This window comes from Schistocerca piceifrons, chromosome 2 (genome assembly GCF_021461385.2).
Source record: "Schistocerca piceifrons isolate TAMUIC-IGC-003096 chromosome 2, iqSchPice1.1, whole genome shotgun sequence".
NCBI classification, from domain to species: Eukaryota; Metazoa; Arthropoda; class Insecta; order Orthoptera; family Acrididae; genus Schistocerca; species Schistocerca piceifrons.
In genome coordinates, this window is record NC_060139.1 from 991,850,323 (window position 1) to 991,873,139 (window position 22,817).

Here is a 22,817-nt window from a genome sequence, read left to right on the forward strand (position 1 = left end):
CAGTATGAACACTTTCTTAGGAAACTTTCCATATCATGAATATGACAAGGAGTTACATAATGTTTGACTGCTTTTATTTTGCCTGGATCAGGATGAACCCCATCATCATTCACTAGGTGCCCAAAGATTTTTATTTCAGGAGGGGTGAAGAAGCACATTTTCAAATTCAGGTGGAGGCTTGTAGTCTGAACACATTTCAGCACAGTTGTCAGATGCATAAGATGTTCTTCAGATGTCTTCAAAAAATGATAATGTTATCCAGGTAGGAAAGACACATGGTCCATTTAAGGTGTTGAAGCAGATTGACTGTCATATATTCGAAGGTGGCTGGAGCTTTACACAGTCCAAATGATGTAACAGTAAACTCATAGAAGTCGTCAGCACTTCCTTTTGATCAGCCTTGGATGTTCTCAAAGCATGACAACAGGTAGACAAGATTCATTATGATTTTGTTCAGTCATCAAAAGTCAATGGAGAAACACAATTTGCCATCTTTCTTCCTGACAAGGATGACAGGAGAGGACCAAGGAGTCTCTGAAGGTTCATTGATATCATCCTGCAGCATCTTTTCCACTTACTCCAAAATTATCCGTCATTCAGCCAGTGTCACACTACTTGAGTGCTGGGTAATTGGTAGAAGATCATCAGTGTTATATTTTTTTATACTATAGGCTGCATGGTCTGTCTTTACATCACTGTGGATTTGAAAGCATTTGTAAATAGCCATCACCTGCTGACATTGTTCCTTGGTCAGGCCATATCCCATTGGCAGTTTGATTACTAGCTCCTTGCCTTGAATTTTCTGTAGTAGCAGTGGAGCATGCTGAGCTGCCCAACCTGTACTTGTTTAGCTGTTATTGTGCATATACCTTTAGGGATGAGGTGTGACCGCTCGTCACAATTATTGATCCTGTTTATCCTTGACCACATGCAGTAGTTATAATCATTTCTGAAACACACATTTATTTTGTAAGCCTGAGTTGCTTTTTGCGATTGACAAAAGCTGTACAATTTAACTGTGTATCTAGACTGACATCTGGAACTTGTGTCATTGATGATGGCAAGGTAACAACTTCTTCAACAGTAAACAACTGCCTAGATCAATCTCTATTATTTGTGATTGCTGGAAAAGCCTCATAAATCTGGAGCTCCACAATCTATGGCTGCTTGTGATGCCTGCAAGAAGTCATAGCTAAGGATAATATTATAACTAAATTCTGTTAAAACAACATATTGGAAGAGCTTTATTCTCTCACTGTGTTTGTGTCGGCTACATATTTCTGATTTCCAACCTTGAGCACATTCATTTTCTCATTGAGGAACTTAGTCTTGTTAGCTGGCAACAATAAACATTCGTAATTTTATAAATGTTTTTGGAATTTTTTGAGATCTGTATCTGCATTTTAAATTTATGAAATAATTTTAACCAAGCAAGGTGGCACAGTGGTTAGCACACTGGAATCGCATTCAGGAGGATGACAGTTCAAACCCTCGTCTGGCCATCGTGATTTATGTTTTCCATGATTTCCCTAAATCACTTCATACAAATGCCAAGATGGTTCCTTTGGAAAGGCATAGCCAATTTCCTTCCCCATCTTACCCTAGTCCAATGGGACTGTTTGCTCCATTGCAAATGTGGCTTCTGGGTAATATGCATGTCCTTTGCTCTTTAGTTTGAGTATATTTTTACAATGAGGCACTTTTTTCGTGTGCTTTTCTTTATGCACGATTATGTACTCTAACCAGAGTGTAAAGCTAACATATGTGACATTTGTTTGGATGGCTATAGGGATACTAAACAGTTTCTGAAGATAATAGACTGGTATTCTATGAATTATTTCTGTGTGCAGCTATAATTTCGTTAAGAATTTGCTTGGCTATCTTACTATACTTAACCAAAAACCAATTAAAGAAGTTTATTTAAAATTATATATATTTTTATATCATTACAATCTGAACAAAAGATATGTATAAACAGTGGTTGATCTCTTTGTACTTCCATTCCTTGTCGTTACTTTAGAATAAAACACTATTTTTGAATATGTGTTGGTTCGGCCTCATTTAATGTAATAACTGGAAGTTCTTTAGTATTCAGGCATATGCTCACACAAAAATGTGTTTTTACAGCTATATTCTGAATGTGTATTTATATCAATTTTAAGTCAGTGCTTCTATCACTGTGTGCATTTCTCTGTAGAGAAGTTCTGAAAGGAAAGCATCGATATGAAGCTGGAATAGAGAAGCTAGATCATGCTGCTGAACAGGTATCAGTGATGCAAGAAGAACTTACGGCTCTGAAACCAAAGCTTGTTGCTGCTGCTGAGCAAGTGGAAGCTATGATGCAGACTGTACAAAAGGAGTCTGCTGATGTAGCTGAGGTATGCATAAAAAACTTGTGGTATACAAAAAGAAATGTTTCAGAAGGAAACACTAACTATTTCCTACATATTACACTACTTGATCTTCTTCCCATACTGTCTATGTTGTTCCAAATTTCTTATTTCTTCTATCTTGAAAGGCTTCTAATTTAGTATTTTATTCTTAAAAAAAGGTTTCTTTCTGTTATTTAATATTTTTACAAAGAGGAACTTTCTATTCTCCTTTTCCTTTTTCTGTAATTCATCCCACTGTGGACTTCTTTTTCCAGAAATATCGAAGTATTTGCTTCATTAGCCTGTACTCATTCAATTGGTAGAGTTGTCCAAATTAGATTAATCTTCCTTTGCCATTACTTCTGAAATTTTCTCAACATTTCCTCATTAATCATTATTTTACAATCAGACACAGGGTTTGTATTTTTTTTTTCTAGTAACCCATTTTTTAAGTACCTCTGTTCTCTCCAGTTTATACAAGGGTGTGCTGAAAAGTAATGCTTCTGAATTTTTTGTGTGATATCTCTTAAAACTTTTAAAATAAAACAAATGTTATTAACATTCTGCATCTTTATTGCTCATCTGTACATATTTACAGGGCTCTGCCACTAGAGGGCTCCGAATTGTAGTGTGTAACATGGTGATGTGTAATGTGACTATGCTATGTCAGAGCATTAGAATTAGTATTCTATCATCAAGTTCAGAATTTTAAGAGTTTATCCACTCATGGAGCATCCTATTCTTCAGCATGACAATGCCAGATCACATGTGAATGCTGAGACATGCAGTCCCGACATGCCCCCCCCCCTCCCCCCTGCCCTCCGCCCCCGTCCAATTTTCATCTGTTTCCAAAACACGATGACGTCTCTTTTATAGTGGTGAAGTGGTGCAAGCAGAGGTGAGGTGGTTGCTTTCTCAACAAAATGATAAAACATTCTACGATGACAGTATCAACAAATTGGTTTCTCATTGGGAGAAATGTGTTTGTGTGCCTAAGCTGAGAAATATATATGTAAACATGAAGAATAATGATGTAGATTGTTAAACAATGGAAAATCCACGCTGGAATAATGCCAATATTATGAAAAGAATAGATTGGTAATCACCACATAGAGGAGATGTTGAGTTGCAGACAGGCATGACAAAAAGACAGCTAAAAGTGTGACCTTCTAGCCCAAATACCTTGTTATAATGTAGAAAAAACACACACATTCATGCAAGAACAACTGACACACACATAACCACTGTCTCTGACTTCCGAGATCCGACTGCAAGCAACTGAGTCTGATGGGTGAGTCAGTATGTGTGGTAGGGTTAAGGAGCAGGCTGGGGTTAGGAAGGGGAGGGATAAGGGATAACAGGTTAGGGTTAGGGGAGGGTGTAGTGTTGCTTGTGGGAGCAAGCAGAATCATGATAGGGATGGGGTAAGCCACTAGGTGCAATTGGGACATTTGGGGAGGGGGGAGGGGATGGTGTAGCAGGGAAGAAGAGTGTTAGAGGAGGAAAAAAGGGAGAGAGGTAGAGAGAGATATTGAGGTTGAGAGAGAGACTAGTGGGTGCATTTGTGAAATAGAAGATTGTGTAATACTGGAAAGGAAGCAGAGAAAGGTATAAGTGGGTGGAAGACAGGGACTAGAGAAGGTGAAGGCCAGGGAGGTAATGGGACTGTGGGCTACACTGCAGTGAGGGCTCCCAACAGTGTAGTTAAGAAAAGCTGGTCCAAATGGCATAGGCTGTGAAGCACTCACTGAAGTGAAACACATTGTGTTGGAGAGCATGCTTAGCAACTAGGTGGTCCATATGTCTGTTAGCCACTGTTTGTCAGTCACCACTCATGCGGACAGACAGCTTGTTGGTTGTCAGTCCTATGCAGAATGCAGCACAGCAATTCTAGCTTAGTTTGTAGATCACAAGACTGCTGTGTGCTGCCTTTGATAGGATAGGTGATGCTTGATACCAGTTTGGAGAAGGTGGTGGGAGGATGTATGGGACAGGTCTTCCATTTAGGTCTATTATAGGGCTATGGGCTATGAGGCAAGGGGCAAGGGGTTGGAGGCAGGGGTGGACTAGGGATGGACAAAGATATTGTGTAGGGCTGATGAACTGTGGAATACCACAGTGGGAGGGATGGGAAGAATTGTGGGAAGCACATTCCTCATTTCAGGGCATGACAAGAGGTAGTCAAAACCCAGGTGGAGAATGTGATTCAGTTGCTCCAGTCATGTGTAGTACTGAGTTGTACTGACTCATGAAGGGAGCACTACTTTGGGGCCAGACAGTGGGAATTTGGGAGGTGGTAGGTGAGTGGAGAGACAAGACATGGGAGATCTGTTTCTCTACAATGTTGGAAAGGTAACTTTTGTCCATGAAGGCCTCAGTGAGACCCTTGGTATATTTGAAGAGGGACTGCTAATCATTACAGATGCAATGGCCATAGGTGGCTAGCCTGTATGGAATGGTCTCCTTGGTATGGAATGGGTGGCAACTGTCTTAAGTGGATGTATTGCTGGTGGTTGTTAGTTTTGTTATGGACACATACACTGATGTAGCCATTTTTGAGACAGAAGTCAACATCAAGGAAAATGACATATTGGGTTGAGGGGGACCAAGTTAAGTGAATGGAGGAGAAGGTGTTCAGGTTTTAGAGGAATGTAGATAAGGGTGTCCTCACTTTCAATCCAGGACACAAAGATTTCATTAGTGAATGTGAACCAGGTGAGGTATTTGGGATACTGGATGGTTAGAACGGATTTCTCTAGATGGCCCATGAATAAGTTGGCATAGGATAGTGCCTGTGGGAGCATACAGGTATGAGGTTGGCCAATGGTGCAGTTGTGATGTTAGGCAGAGAGTTGGGTGGGGGGGGGGGGGGGGGGGCAGCAGAAAAGGAGAGGAGGTAAAAACCTGTGGTTGTATCAATACAGAAAAGTTTCCTTATCCCTAGCTAGAACCCAGTCTGACATACTGTTCCTACATTGTTGCTTGGCTCATGGAATCCCCCCACATGGACTAACCATCAAATTACCCATCTCTGGCTTGAAAGCCTCCTTCCACTGTGACCTCCACAATGATCTCCATCTGTTCAGATTCTGCCAGTTCTTATTCTTCACCAACATAGTCCTGCAAAACTGTGTCAATCAGGCTGTAATCTGCTTGAAATACCTCCTCTCCATCTATAAAATTCTCCTGCTATGCATTCCCACATTCATGGATCCCGTATCACAAACTGACACACTTGCCCTCCAGGACATAGAGCAACATGCACTGTGACACCTCAAAAACTCTCCACCCTGTTCACTTCCTACTCTCAACTTGGACTACCACTGCCCACCAACTCTACAACAACCTCCAAATCTTCCCCACATCCCCTCATAGCTGACAAATCCTGCCTTGCAGACCTACTACATTTACTCCACCCTCAAAAACTCTTTCCCACTGCCATATAGAATCCAGAACCTAAATAGATCAAAAACACAGTCATGAACCCTTCCTCCAAAAGCCTTAGCCCCATAGAAATATCAGTCCTTTCTAAAGGCCTCACATTTTTCCATACTCCCAAATTCAATGCAGAACTTGTTAAAGACCTTCTCTCCTTCTGCCAGTCCTTACAATGGAAAATCTTTCTCGCCACCAACCCTACCAATCAGATCCACCAAAGACCAATGTTGAACCCTGCCTGACTCACTTCACTCTTCCATCCAACCCTGATCCATCCCCACTACTCCAAATTACCCCCTGTTAACTTTGCAGAATTTCTTAACCTGAAACCTTGAATCTCCCAAATCCTTCAACATACTAATCTCAAGCTTATAATTCTACTTCCTGACAAAGGCTTTACCACTGTTGTTTTGAACTGCAAGAATTACCTGGCAGAAGGACTTTGCTGGCTGTGAGATCGATCCACATTCAAACCCTGTGACAGTGATCCAGTTCCAGAAATCCAGCAGGATCTCCAGTCTTCTCAAACCCTTAGACCCATTCCAGAATCTCTCCCTGGAGTCCATCTCTCTCTTCACCCCTACCATTCCCTGGCCTCTTACCTTCTACATTCTTCCTAAAGTCCATAAACCCAACCACCAAGGATGCCCCATTGTGGCTGTTTACTGTACCCCCACTGACAGAATCTCTGCTCTCATAGACCAACACCTTCAGTCTGTTATGTGCAACCTACCCTCCTATAAAAAAGAAACCAACCATTTCCTTTACCGACTGTCCACAGTTTCTGTTCCTTTACTGTATGATATCCTGCTTGTCACTATTGATGCCACCTCCATTTTGCAATAACACCCCTAATGCCCATGACCTTGTTGCTATTGAACTGTTACCTTTCCCAACACCTGTCAGATTCGATACCATCAACCTCCTTCCTAGTCACCATGACCAACAATATTCTCATCCACTATTACTTATCTTTGAAGTCATCACCTACAAACAGATCTGTCATATGGCTATCAGCACCAGAATTCCACCATCCTATGCCAACCCATTTGTGAGCCATCTAGAGGAATCTTTCTAACCGCCCCGAATCTGGTGCCTCATTTGGTTCATATTCATTGATGACACATTTGTGTCCTGGAGGACACCCTATCCACATTCCTCCAGAACTTCAACATCTTCTCTCCTATTCCCTTCACCTTGTCCTCCTCAACCCAACAAGCCACCTTCTGTGTTGCTGATCTCCACAGCAAAAGTGGCTTCATCAGTACCTCCATCCATATCAAACCTACTGACCACCAACAATACCTCCACTATGACGGCTGCCACTCATTCCATACCAAGAATCCCCTTCCATACATTCTAGTCACCCATGGCCATCACATCTATAATGATGAGAAGCCCCTCTTGAACTATACCAAGGATCTCACTGAGGCCTTCGCAGATCATAATTACCCTCCCAACCTTATACATAAAGAGATGTCCCTTACCTTATCTCTCCAGTCACTCACCACCTTCCAAAGTCCCACCATCTGGTCACAGAGGAACTTTCCCCTTATGACTTAGTACCATCCCTGACTGGAGAAAACATGCCATGAAACAAGAAATGTCCTACCCACTATCCTTCCCACCCCTCCCACAGTGGTATTCTGCCACCCACTGAACCTACACAATATCCTTTTCTTATCCTACACAACCCCTGCTCCCAGTCCTTTGGCTCATGACTCATATCCCTGCAGTAGATCATACATACTTCCACTACCACCTACTCCAGCCCAGTCGCAAGCGTCACCTGTCCTATCAAAGACAGGGCTACCTGTGAAACCAGTCATGTGATCTACAAGCTAAGCTGATACCACTACGCTGCATTCTACATGGGTATGGTTGCCAACAAGCTGTCTGTCGACATGAATGGTCACTGACAAACTGTGGCAATGAAACAGCTGGACCACCCAGTTGCGAAGCACACTGCCCAACACGATGTTCTTCATTTCAGTGACTGCTTCACGGCCTGTTCCATTTGGATACATTCCACCATCACCAACTTAATATCAGTTTTACATATGTTCGGGATTTAAGATTCTAATGGATTCTAAAATCCATTTGCTTTTTTACAGATTCCTTCTGTTGTCTTCATTTATAGATGCACAATAGTTTTTTTTGTTCTTGTTCTTTGTTGCTAAAATTCTTTCAGATTTTGATGTGCTTGTTGTTTATTTACCCTCTTTTCATTCTCCACTACAAATTAAGGAAAAGGTCTATGGTATGCAATCTGTTATTAGATTACTGGCCTAACTAGTAGAAGATTACATGAATGCTTCACTACCCCAATATGAGGAGCAGGGTGGGGACCAGCACCCTGACTGTATTTTATCCCTGGGAAAGATCCCTGAGTCCTAATTTGATACCAAGCTGATTTGATTTTGAGCTGTGCAGAAGGGATCACAATGAGGACCTCCAGGTTTGGTGTCCGCTAGATCACCGTAGCTATCTCCCATACAAAGTGGTTCATGTCATTTAAAAAATCATGTTATTATCAAATGAAGTAAAATTTGTGTAGCATTAGAACTTTGAAGAGTGAAAAAATGAAAGATTTGCTCATGGGGAGGATACTTTCACCATAACTTTAATCACAAATTTCCATTAATCTTCATTTGAAGGTAGTCTGCAGTTGAAATGGCTTTTCTAAATAATTTTGTGAAGCCTTTAGCTGCTATTTTCTTTATTTGACATACAATTGTACAATTTCAGACATAAACCATTTTGAAGTATGTAAAACAGAAGCATTTTACATTGGGTACAGTAATATCACTTATGAATTTAACATTGGAACAAGTAATATCACAAGATACACCAGGAGTATTATAACTTACTTTATAGAGGACTTGTTAATGGTATATTAAGCCATGTATGTCTTTGCTTTTATGACTGCATATAACTGTCATAAACTAAACTCGAAATAGTTTTTCAATTTCTCGGGAGCAGTTGAGCAGTTGTTGCAAAGCTCTTAGCTAAAGTCAATGCTTTTAATTTTCATACACTAGGAAGATTATAATTATTTTACAAAAATGTGTTACTTTAACTATGTATGTCTTCATTCTTGAATATATTTAATTATTGTCCACAATTGGTGTGAATATGTTTGCATGTAATTTCCACAAAATAACTTTGAAATATTAGTTCTCTTATTGTGGGAGCATGCCATTTTTGAACAGTTGTTACAGAGATCACAGTAGTCTAATGAAATATTACTGAAAACCATGAAAATTAAGTACAGCCTTTCATGATCTGTTTTATGATGTGTGGTCTTTGGCAGTATAGTCATATTTATTATTTAATAAAGTGATGATTATGCATTCAGCAGTTCTATAATGCTTCATCGTGGAACTGGTGTAGGAATTTTCCATTTCACAACTCTTTTTGTTCATTCAAAACTCTGTCCAGTTGGTAGATGGATGCCAATTTCAAATTCTTCCACCACATAAGCTATCTAGTGTATTTATGTTAGAAACATCAATCTTACAATAAGAACTCTGCAACAACTGCTCAAAAGTAATGATGCTCCTAAAATAACGAAAAACTGTTTCCAGTTTATTTTACTACAGTTAAATATAATCTTAGGAGTAAAGACATACAGGGCATAATATACCATTAATGAATCATTCATAAAGTAAGTTATGGTCCTCTTGGTATACCTTTGGGTATGACTTGTTCCTATTTTCATAGATGATATTAATGCAACCTTTTAGATACCTGAAAATGGTCTAAGGCTGAAATTGTACAGTTGCACATCAGATAAAGAAAATTACAGCTGAAGGCATCACAAAATCATTCATTAAAGTTCCATAAAATCTGGTTCACTATTTTCACTGGGGTATAATCAGATGCGCAAAACACACTTACTTTCATGTAAAAGCAGATGTAGTTACAGAAAGAAGGTTTTAAATTGCAAATTTTTTAAACCAAACGTTTAAAAAAAAATCTGCTGAGGAGAGAAAAGAGAGCAAATGGTTTGGGAGGAAAGAGATTGTGTATGTATTAAGTTGCAAGATAAAATGTAATACTAGATCAATTGAGGCACTGTAGGAGATTGCTCGCAAAGTGTAAGTTCTTTGTGGTGTTATTGTCTGTTAACTTTTTAAAGTCTTTACTCATGCTCTTGACCATCACTAATTGTTTTTGCAATCGTTCCTTGGAGACAAAAAGGTAAACAGCAGTTAGACATCAGTAATACACAGCAAGAGTTTCTTTACTAATGTCTTTGATAAGCTGGGTGATATGTTTGGTGAACTGGAGTACATAAGTACAAGAGGGTCCATAGAAAATGAAGGGGTGAGTATCTAACCTCTAGGGTGTGAACCGTACTGCAAAGAAATGAGGTGAGGAGGCAGCATAGCTCCTGAACATTATGTTGTGGACATCTGCTTACAATCTTATCGAGCCAAGTTAGGGCAAGGAGCTTAGTTTATAGGTGGGACTAATTTCAAATATAATTTCTTGAGAAAAGATGATGCAGTATGACTATCAGACACTTAGATGGCAAGCCAGAACCAAGCAAAGAAGCAAAAGCTGAAAAGTGGAAATAATACATAGAAGGGCTATACAAGGGAAACAAATACAAAACAGTATTGTGGAAAGAGAAGATGATGGTGAGTAAAAATTCTGTAAGTCTGATTCTTCAACAACACAGATTTTACTAAACACCAGTTAAGTACAAATAAATCACAGAGTATAATAGATCTTGACTCCTCTTGAACTAAACAGAAACAACAATTTATGGATGTGAATATCTCTTGCTTATTAATGTACTCCAGAGATTTACTGAGTAACTCAAATATTAGTGCTGGAGAATACTGCAAGTTTGTCACACCTGCATTGCCTGTCAGTGCACCATAGTTGACCGCCATGTACATGCCACCTTCACAGAGGTCAGGCATTGCTTTGCCCATGTTCACGTAGGCATTGTGAGCCTCGTACCTTCCTCTGACAGCTGGCACTACCTCCTCACCATACTGGACAGGTTCAACCACTGGCCTGAAGCAGTGCCAATACCCAACATCACCACCGCCACCATGGTAGGCACTGCCTTCATCTCCACGTGGGTGCCCATTTTGGCTGCCCATGCCATGTCATAACAGATCACAGGTGCCAATTTACACATCTGCTCTTTTTTGCGTGCTGACAGATCTCTGCAGAACTGATGTGCACCTGACATTGAGCTACCATCCATCTGCGAATGGCATGGTGGAATGGTTCCATTTCACATTCTAGGCAGCCCTTGTCTGTCACAACAGCATGTGGACTTTTGCCCTGCTGCTGATACTTCTAAGCCTCCACGTCACTCACAAGGGGACCTCTGTGACACTTTGCAGGTCTGCATGGCTCACCTGTGGTCCACCCCTCCCAGCACTACAGTGAATGCCAGGCATTCATTTACAGTGACCTCATTCCATGCACTCATGTTATGCTGCACACTGATGTTCACCAGTCCCTCCTTTGTCCACACTACTATGCCACCACATGGTCCTGAAGTGGGACTCCAACAACAACCATGCATCTTCACAGCACCCCTACCAGTGTTTTGATCAAAAGGCTGAATCCTGTCTATATGCTGCCCAATTTCCCAATTCCCAACCCAACTACCATCTCCATCGAAACCCTGCAGGAACACACCACTGCTGAAGTCAGCATCTCCAGTGGCATCATCACTACCTCTGCCAGTGCCACTGCTCACGTCATACCAAGTATACCTGTTACCAAAGACCCTGAGACTCTGGCATACACAATGAGACTGAGAGAAACCCACCATGCTACACTGGCACCATCCCCGATGCAACGGTCATCAACAACACAGGCACCAGCATCCCCCATGCTGAGAATACTCATGCTCCCAGCCCTCTGCCTCTCCTGCAGCCTATGCCTAATGCACAGATTTTGCCTCCACTGCTGCCAACAGCCAGTAATGCTGCCACACCACATTGCAGCACCCACTACTTCCACAGAAGCGTTATTTCACAAATTCTCAGTGCCATGCCCCAGACCTGTGATTGTCCATCCTCAGCCCAGTGGGACCATCAATTCCTGCTCACAGTATTCTGTGTGTGCATTTTCAACTGTTGAACAGGGCCACCTAAGTGACAGGCACTTCTCGCAACCACCCACCAATGCTGCAGTGTACTTCGCTCCATGGATCCACAATGGTAGCCCCTCCCAGTGCCTGCCAACCCTGCACACACAGCATTGGACATAGGCTCATGCCGAACCTGTCCAGCAACTTGCACCCCTTGTGCTGCCAGCTTATTCATCATTGTTCCCACTGCTGTCTTCGATCCCTTGGTTCTCAGGATCAGGAATCGCCATAAAAGAAATGAATCTGAATCTGTGTCAGTGTGGGTCAAAGGTGTTGCCTACTGTAAAAAAATTAAAGCAGTGAGTGATCTCACTCATTATTATGGAAATTAAATAAATTATTTCCTTTCCTTAATCTTTCCAACAAAAAAAAAAAAAAAGCTGAGAAGCGATTCTTCTTAGTGTTTTAACTCTCTGAGGCACTCTGGGATGCACTCTGTGTGAGCATTGACCTCAGTGATTATGTAACCACTTATCTCTCTGTGTTTACAAACATGACAAGCACACAGGGACGCGTGCTGCTAAAGAGACTACAGCGTGCGTCCGGGATAACATACAAGCAGTGAACTTAGAAAATTTCTGATTGGTAGCATCAGCTGAGAACCGCTAAGCATACATTGTGGTGCGGGGGCTCAAGGGTGCAACAGTTTCATCTGTATAAGTAATGATTTTGTTAAGAAGGCATCAGTCTTCATACAGCTGCTCGAGCAACAGCATTGGACCACTCACACAGAAGCTGCCACATTATTATAGGAGGAGAAGGTGTACCCACCCTATAGTGTATAAAGTAATAGACAATATTGTTATTGAGACCAAGAACTTTGTAGGTGCACAAGTCATCCTGCTTGGGCCACCAGTCTTTTGTGGTGCAGTTTTGAAATTTACCCTTAGCAACAATGATGCCAATCAGCATGGTAATGGTTGGGTCACTGTTGCTCTAGTATGTGCACAGCTGTCGAACAAGGCCACCTGAGTGACATGCTCTTCTCGCAAAAACCCAGCAATGCTGCAGTGCCCTTGGCTCCATGGATCCACAATGGCAGCCCCTCCCAGTGCCTGCCAACCCTGCACACACGGCATTGGACACAGGCTCATGATGACCCAGTCCGGCAACCTCGACCCCATGTGCCGCCTGCTTATTCATCGTTGTTCCCACTGCTGGTACCTCACCACAGATTGCTGTCATGCGGCAGACTGCAGACTGACACTAGTGAAAACCAGCTACCCTGCCTACCCTATTCCCAGCGTCCTGACATCCTGCACCTGCATCCACCACATGAACAACACCTGCAGCATCAATGCCACTACCCATGGCCTCACCACTGGTACAACACACAAATTCACTGGTACCAGCCTTCATCATTACCACCTTGCTCACCATCAGAGCTCCATTCTCATGGGGAGGAATGGGGGGAATCTGTGTGGTGGCCTTTCACCACGCTCAGGTCTTATAAGTTCAGCACCACACCTACACCATGATGGGCACGCCATGTGGTGACGCATTTCATACCCATTCACTCAATATAAAGTTTAAAACTCACTCATGCCATGCTGTCCACACACACCTACTATAGGGCTGCATAGTAGCCTGTATGTAATTCCGTGTTTTGCACAGCAAGACATTTGGTTGGCAAGTGTTAGTGCCCTTGTCATCACTGTCTTGAGTTCCAAGCTCAGCCCATCATTGCTGATACTCCCATATGATAACCTTGTGCCTTTCACTCAGACCTTGTCCTTTCCATTTTTATGGGAGATGATTAGGTTCGCCCTTCATATTGAAAAAATCATTGTTGTGCTGGTGTATACTCTGGGATGAAGAGTGCCCTATTTGGTGTCCATTATTCCTACCCACACCTCTGTTTCTCCAAGTCACATCACATTTGCAAGTGACTTTCCCCTACAAACGTTAATTTTTAGTCATTATAATAAATGTTTTGTTTTCTGAACAATGTGTTGATATTGACCTTGAGCAGTACCTATCACACTTTGTTTCACAGTTAATTTCATAAGTTACTTAGGGAAATATTCCTAAATTACTCAGCTTCAATTTAGCTCTATACAGAGTAGCTTTAGCAATATGTATAACTATTTCTAAGAATTACAAATAGTACAGTTGCAGTAATTATTTGCCTGTGCAACAAAAAGTGACAAGAATTAAAATTGCAAATTTATTAATATAAAGCATAAACCATTTGTAAGAAAAGAGTATGAAAATCTGCCTAAGGTGACAATTGGATTCATATCAGTTCACTGGAATCAAAAAGGTTGTTACAGTAAAACTAGTAGAGTCAGTCACTGAACAGAAGGGAATTCTGTGCTAGACTCCCTAGACACTAAACCATTCAAGTGTATGTAGCTGGCCAGAATGAGAAATTGTGACATGTACAGTACCTAAGTTCAGGGGTCCTTGATGAAATCCAATATGGTATGGAGTGAAATAAACCTAATAATTCTGAGTATATGAAACTTTGGTGAACATCATCTTGGTATCAGCACTCTATGACATCAGACAAGATGAATAATTGAAACACCTTGCAAATAACACAAGAGGAATTTTCTTATCATCAAATTTCAATGTGTCCAGCCATATCTCTCAAGTTAAAGTAAAGGTATACATGCAAAGGAGAAGTAAACAACTGCAGTGACATAAAGGCTCCCAGTATATTAATTTACACTGCCCACAGAAGATCATGTCTTACATCTTGGACGTGCAGCAGACGGCATCTAACATTTGTCACAAAAATTTCTATTGTAAGAGTTGTCTTCTGATTCGAGCCTCACTTACACAGTGAATTCCCATGTATTCTGACATAGCCTTAGGCTAAAAGTATCCATTGGGGAGTTAGCAATTACTTGTCAGACAAAACTGGTGTAGCAAATACTAACAAAGAGATAGAGGGGCTGGCCAGTACTTACCTCAGCTCAGTACAGCCGATAGATACACATAAAACAGAACTGAAAATTTACATTCCTAGCTTTCTTATACTTATATGAGATTTTCCATTAATCATTTAAAACTGGTGTAGCCATTGCTAAAAGTAATATGGCAAATGGAATATATTTTATAGCAGGAGTGAACTTCTGCTACAGCTATTTCCCATCATCTCCGCAGTATTAGCTTGAGAGACTCCTCATCTTGCTCGTACAACTAAAAGTCAGAAAATGATTTTAATTACCCATTCTTTTCATGTAAGTGATATCATCATTAGGAAGTGAGTTTGCACAAGAGACTTATCAAATTTAAACACCAATTTTCTACTAGTATCACTGCTATTTTTATCTCAGAAGTTACAACTACTTACAAAACTGAATGGACTTTCTAAGTGATTGTAATCTGGATACACAGTTGAGTGTATTCCAGCAGAGAACATTTTCGCTGTCTCATGGTCTCTTAGGCTATAGTGCTACATTTATACATTCCTTAATCTTTTCATAACTGATGCCATTGCTATAAAAATATCACAAAAATAGTGTATTAGGGCTGTTCATTAGCTCCCTCTCCTCATTAATCTAAAGGAGTTGTATTTGTTGCACATTACTGTAATGTGTTATTGTAATTTGTTATCAGCCAGTGTGTGTTCTGTATGTCCTTACATAATTTTATTTTGATCATAACATATACCACTTATACATTGAGGTGCTGCTTGGGAGGCATGTAAACCCAACACTGCTAATAAATAAATTAATTAATAAAGTAAATATGTATATCTTTCCTTATACAACAAATTTAAATTTGACTTACATAAAATTTGTTTCTCGTTCCCAATGTAAATAATTCAAACTTTGTGCACATTCTGTCCATAGCACAATGAATAACTTACAACTCAGTGTCTAGAGAAAGACTTTACCACTCGAGCCCCTTTTGGCATATATGACAAATGGTGTATTATGACATGAAACTCTAGATTTTCTAGAACCAGCAGTTGGTCAAATTAGGTTTTGCATATAGTTTTGTGCATACAAGAGTAAACAGTCACAAAGCAAATATGCTTTTTGATGTTAGTAAAATTTATAAAAATAAAAATAATTGTATATTATTGTACACAATTTTGAAGTCGAATTTTGTAAAAATTATGATGTGTGCCGCATTGCCAACATGACAAACATTTTATATTGTCGTACATATGAATGATTTTTTAATTGCAAATTGAGATTTATTTCCAAAAATTCTAACGGTTCTTGATTTAATAGACAGTAAAATGTTATGAGAAATTTTATTAAGAAAATACTGTAAAGCATGAAATATATGCTATTTAGGTAAAATAAAACAAATGGAATTCATAGGATAATTAATTTCTTTTAAAATTAAAATAAAGGCAATCTTCCAAAGTATTACAAAACAACTTGGAAAAGCATGAAATTCAAATAAATATTTCCATTCAATACATTGATCCCATAGGCTCATCTCTTTGGCTTTAGATTTGCAATTTTTGGACAAAATACAGGAAAAAAAGAATAGGACTGGTAATTCCACATAGTATCATAAACTATATTGGTCAAAGATCTTCATAATACTGGTTTATTATATAGTACATTGCTCTACCCATCAATGATGTTTGAATTGTTTTGAGTCTTTCTTTCTTAATGATCCTGTTTTCACAAGTTTATTCAGTACTTTCGTCTTTTTTTAATGCAAACTTTTCTGGGCTTGATCAACTAAGAAGTTAGTAATATTAAACATCCAGTTCATAAATTTTCTTTACATTGTTTATTTACTGATTTGCTCTCATATGATCATTTTAAAGAGGAATTCAGGTCTCCTGTTTTACCTAATTACAAAACAATGTGTGTTCAAAAAGTAATAGGAATTTTGTAAGTATTCATGTTGTATTAGTCCAAGAGTTCCTGAAGTTTTTCATGGATGGGAGAGAGTTCTGGAGTAAATGTATAATATCTAATATAAACTATTTTGAATGGGGTAGCATTCATGTAATAAATAAAATTCTCTCCTGTTATTTTTTCAACACACCTATTGACAGTAAATTCACAGAAAACCAATTTAAAAGATTGATGAGTTGATTAGAAGGCCATGCCATTAAACTGTAATGACATTTTTAACAGTGTGGAATGCGTTTCGTGCATTCAAAGGTATAAGATTATCTGGGTTCAAAACAATTGTTCATGCAATCATGCCAGATTCTGCATTTAGGTTGAAAAAGTGGTGAAAGCTGAAGAAGAAGTTGCAAACCAGCAAGCAGCTGCAGCTCAAGAAATTAAAGATGAATGTGACAGCAGATTAGCTGAAGCAATGCCAATACTCGAAGCAGCACTGGCTGCTTTGAACACACTAACAGCAGCTGATATTACTATTGTAAAAACAATGAAGAGTCCTCCAAAAGGAGTGAAATTGGTGATGGAAGCTATCTGCATTCTCAAGGTAATTTCTTTTAATGTGTTTTGTGATTATACTTGTATATATGGCTGCTGTATTTTAACGTACCTACTTAACATGTAGAAATGTCAGATTGCTTCTTACCATGAAGAAGACATGTCAAGTTGCAGACAAGCACAATTAAAAGACTCTTACATAAAGCTTTTGGCCACAGAGAGACACAAACCATCCACACACAAGTAAGCACACCTCACGCACACACTACTGCCAGCTCCAGCTTCTTGGACTGGAGTGCAACTCTGATGTGGGATGCAAGTAGCAATCTGGAGGGGGCAGGGAAGGGGAAGGAATAGCAGTTTATGGGTGGGGAGAGATAGGATTGGTGTCTGGTGGAATGTGCAGGGACTAGACTGCCAACAATTCCAAGGTCAGGAGCTTGTGGGGCAGGGAGGTGGGAAAAAAGGAGCAAAGAAAGAAGAGGACCAGGGAAAGTCTGACAGATGAATTAGTAGACTGCTGCAAATAAATAGGATAGGAAATGAGAATGGGGAGGACATGATACGACAGAGGGATGGAAACTGTTGGGTGGAGGATGTGTGACAGTATGTTACTGTGGGTTGAGGGTGGGATAATTACAGGAGCAGGTAATGTGTTGTAAAGATAACCCACATTTGCATTTTTCAGAAAAACTGGTGGTAGAGGGGAGGGTCCAGGTGGCCCAGGCAGCGAAGCAGCCATTGAAATCAAGATTGTTATGCTCAGCTGCATGTTGTGCTTAAGGGTGGTCTACTTTGCTCTTGGCCTTAGTTTTGCGGTGGCCATTCATCCTGGTGGACAGCTGGTCAATAGTCATACCAATATGAAATGCTGTACAATGATTGCAGCACGGCTGGTAAATGACATGGCTGCTGTCACAGGTAGCCTGACCCCTGATGGGGTAGGATAAACCGGTGACAGGACTGGAATAGGAATTGCTGGGTGGGGTGATTGTGCAGGTTTTGGACCTGAGTCTTCCATATAGGGTTGGTATTGGGAGTGGTATAGGGATGGACTAGGATGTTGTTGAGGTTGAGTGGGTGACGGATCACCACATTAGGATGTTTGGGAAGTATCTCGGATAATATGTCCCTCATTTTAGTGTATGACAATAGGTAATCAAATGTCACACCCTGAAATGAGGGACATCCTACCCAAGATAGTTCCCACCTGTCCTAAAGTGGTATTCCATTGCCCATCCAACCTCCACAACATCCTAGTTCATCCCTATGCCACTCACAATCCGAACTCCTTGCCACATGGGCCATATTTCTGTGGAACCCACCAGCACTTCCTGTTACAGTCCTGTCACAGGTTTATCCCACTCCTTCAGGGTCCGAGCCACCTGTGAAGACAGCCGTGTTATTTACCGGCTCTGCTGCAGTCGTTGCACAGATTTTCATACTACTACCAACCAGCTGGTTGAATGGTCACCGTCAAACTGTGGCCGAGAACGAAGTATGCCACCCTGTGGCACATCACGCAGCTGAACATAACATACTTGATTTAAATGGCTGCTTCACCACCCAAGCTATCTTTATCCTTCCGCCCACCTCCAGCTTTTCTGAACTGGGAGTCATCCTTACAATACATTCTCTGCCCTTGTAATTATCCTGACCTCAACCTACAGTAACATACTGTGCCCACTCCCTCCAACCAACAGTTTCCACCCTCTCTGTCATATCATCTCCTCCCCATTCTCATTTCCCATCCTATTTATTTGCATCCCTGCCAACACATCCACCCATCATTCTCCACTCCTCTCCTGTTTTGCTCCTTTTTTCCCCCACCTACCTGCCCCACAACCTCCTGACACGGTGCCTGTTGGCAGTATATCCCCTGTACACTCCACCAGACAGCATTCATCTCTCTTGCCACCTGTACACTACTATCCCTTCCTCTTCCCTGCCCCCTCCAGACTGCTGCTTGCATCCCACATGAGAGTCACATTGTGGCTCGAGATGCTGGGGTTGGTGGTCATGTGTGCATGTGGTGTGATTGCTTGTGTGTGTGAATGGTGTGTGTCTCTCTTTTACTGATAAAGACTGTGGCCAAAAGCTTGTGTAAGTGTCTTATAGTTGTATATGCCTGCAACTTGATGTATCTTCTTTACACTAAGTAGCAATCTGTCTTTTTCTATATCGTTGGTTTCCTACCTGGAGTTTACATTGTTTGAATGTACCTACATAATCTTTCTAGTAACTCACTCTCAAAGCTTGTAGGAAAGACACAAAACATACAGCACATCACAGCTAAAAGAACACATTTTATTCAAACTTTTACATAGGTAGAGATTCCTACTTTTACAAAATATCATATTGAAACCCCTTCCAGGATCACAAGATAGGTAATCCACATCACTAACTCCCCCTTTCCCCCTCCCAGGTCCTTGATCTCTATTAACTTTAGATGGGTTTTGAACCTCAAGCTGTCAGTAATCTTTGTGAGACAGACAACAGTATCTCCTCATATGCAATATATTCCAAACTTGTGTAATTGGCTAATGCCTTCTCTTGCTCAAAGAACTTCTGATATTTACTGACGTGGGCACACCCCTCAGTGTCTGCAAGGGGGCAGTAATTCATGTAGTAGTAGCAACATCAAGAACAGACATCACTGCCCACTGGCCTACAGCTCTTCGGAGTTCTTGTCTACATCAGAGGCAGCACGTGGGAATGGCACCCACCAACTGTGCATGAATTAGCCATAGTTGTGAAGAATTACATCATGGCTCCTCTGAGAGAGAACAGCCCAAAATGCTGGAGTCTGCTCGTAGCTGTTCTCTGCACTTACTGGTGGTACACTGCATCATGTGCTCCCCATTGCAGTGCTTGAGGTCACAGCACAATATTATCGCACATGATGATGGGCATGAAATAGCCCAAAACCAGTTATGGTGTAAGCATCGGAAAACTAAAGCTCTACAGCTGAAGCAGTATTTTCAATCTCTGTCTTAACTGTGAGTCAGAGGCCAGGAGTTACTGCACTCACCCAGGATAATAGCAGTTGATCAACTTGCCAGGGACCATGAGTGTGAACAGCAGTGGCCTGGTGTTGGTAGACACCAAAATAATCCCATCAGTGAAGGTGAGGATGAAGCATCAGCAGCAATAGAAACTGTCAGATCTACTTGGCCATGGCATCATAGATTGTAGTTATCTCAGCAGATGACAGATGGGAGTGTTACATGTTCTGCCTCAAAACGGTTAGCTGCAACACTGAGAATCTAGCTGTACAAGTCTGGGTATTTGTACATGTCGAGCTATGCAAATGATATTATACTTCTGCAGAGATGACCAAATGTGCCATAGTTTTCTGAGCTAATGAGTGTTCTGCACTGGACCACAGTGTCACAACCCTTCCTTTCAGGCTTTAGGTCTGTTTATTTTTGCAGTGCCATTGTGCTGTAAAGCTATTATTTCATCTGACTTGTTATTGTTTAATTGCATGTGGTTACCAGAATGACATTATACTGACCTCTCAGTGAGATCTTTCAGCAGTATTTGCTTTCAGATGGTGTGTGGCAACCCACTTGCTAGTGTACCTGTACAACATGCAATATTGGCTGTTCTTCTGGGTAAGCATTCACATGTAGATATTGCACACTTACCTGCCTTGACTTCCACTCTGTCTCTGCTGCTGTGCAGGGAGCACTTACCAATTGTTTAATATCGACCTAGAATACTATTCTGGAGCCCAATAAGTGCCCTAAACATGCAACAGATTTTATACATTGAAAATTTGATTGATATAGTATCTGTGTCCTGTATGCATTTCTTGCAAGTTCATCACATTTAATTATATGTAGGACTAATTTCAAAGAATACAAATGGCATGCACAATAACTACATTGTGACATGCTAAAATCAGGTGTACAACTGAGTTTGTGTGTAAAAGGTTGCATTCTCTATATTAGAGCTGACTGGCTACATTTTCTCATATTGTTGTTCGTTTTCCTTGCATCAACTGTACATTTATGTCTTTATTGATAAGTCAGTTTTCTTCTCTCTCAGGCACTGTTGAGCAATAGAAATTGAGTTACATACATAGTTGCCCTGATAGTGGCAGTGACGTGTCATTGCAAACCCTCCTGGAGACATAAAAAGCATTCAGTAAACTTCTGATCCATAAAAGTTCAACAACTGCTCTCAATTCACTGAGGCTGAGCAAAGTTGGGTTCAATCAACGCATGTCATGCTTTATGCCATATGTTCAATAGGAGCATTAGAACTCATTATGTAGAGTCTTATACCATAAGGAAGCAAGTGAGGGGATGTTGTTATGAGTGGCCAGTATCTTCTTTCTACAACACAAATGCAGATGCGGATTAATACAGTTTTTTATTTACAAGAACTGTAAGTTTCCACTTAACTGGAATAGAGTCCATGTATTATGGTGAAAGCTCATTAATAATAGTCCCCTTGCAGATGATATTGGTACTCTTGCTATTACAAACTTTAGTGTCACTGCTGGTCCAACTATAGTCACTAATCTGGCCACTGTGTACTGTCACAACCTGTGACGTGAACTGAGCCCGCTCTGCAATGTAATGACAGAAGTGTGAGTCAGTGAGGCCCTCTGGTCAGTGGCAGCAGCCTAAATACATACTGTCAGGAGGGCATGACAGCATGTTGCTTGTCGGTGTGTTTCTGGCCTCTCTCATGAAAGGTGTGCTTGATCCAGCACCTACTATCCATCTTTGCTTTACATCATAGCTGACCGGTGTACTGGCACAGCGTACACTAGCATATTCCTCCTCCCCAAAGTGCTGCACCATTGTTGTGTAGGGAAGATGCAAATGACAACTGGGAGGGAGGCAGGACGCTGAATGTAGAGATGTGCTGGGAGCTGTGACTGTGGAGGACAGCATATCCTGCCTGTACCCCACCATCTGGCTTGCGAGGCAACAGAAACATCCTCCGGAAAATTTCTGCCAGGGCTCATGTCCAGGCCTGAGGGCATGTCCTGGTGCAATGATGGTGACGGTGATGATGGGTCCACGTCCATTGGCTCAACAAGTGGGGATGGCGGGGGCAAGGGTGTACGTACATCCTCTCCTCTTGTGGTGCCCTGGTGGCACCAGTGGACAGCTGCAAAGGCTGCACAATCTCGTGAGGCCATGAATCTTGGGGAAGAAAAGCAGCAGAATCATGGGCAATTGACACGCATGAATTTGGTTCTGGTGGCGGCGCTGCAAATATTCGGGATCTGCAATCAAGTATATAAAAGAGCCAATGCTTTCCTGGATCACATCTCTTTCCCAGCACCCACAGTTGCCATAAACTCTGAAAATAATGAGATTGCATGGCACAAAGTGATACTTGTGGATCATTGGTGGCACCGGATGCTGTGGTGGGTGTGGCAAGTGCAGCAGTGTCTGATTGTAGTGGCCACTGGTGATGGTCTGTCTCATGGGTGGGAACAATAGGAGGTGAGGAATAGCTGCAGCGCCTGGTCCCATGTGTGGGTGGTGTGAAGCTTGGCCACCTGGTGTTTAAAAGTGTGTACAAAGC

The 22,817-nt window shown here is 41.2% G+C and overlaps 1 protein-coding gene across 1 annotated transcript in view; it reads left to right on the plus strand.

Annotated features, from left to right (window-relative positions):
- The window catches only part of LOC124776746 (dynein axonemal heavy chain 7-like), an 881,127-nt gene that overhangs the window by 477,868 nt on the left and 380,442 nt on the right, over positions 1–22,817 (plus strand). The window contains 2 exon segments of the mRNA XM_047251871.1: positions 2,198–2,378; positions 17,086–17,313. Of these exon segments, the coding sequence (XP_047107827.1) occupies positions 2,198–2,378; positions 17,086–17,313 (409 nt within the window).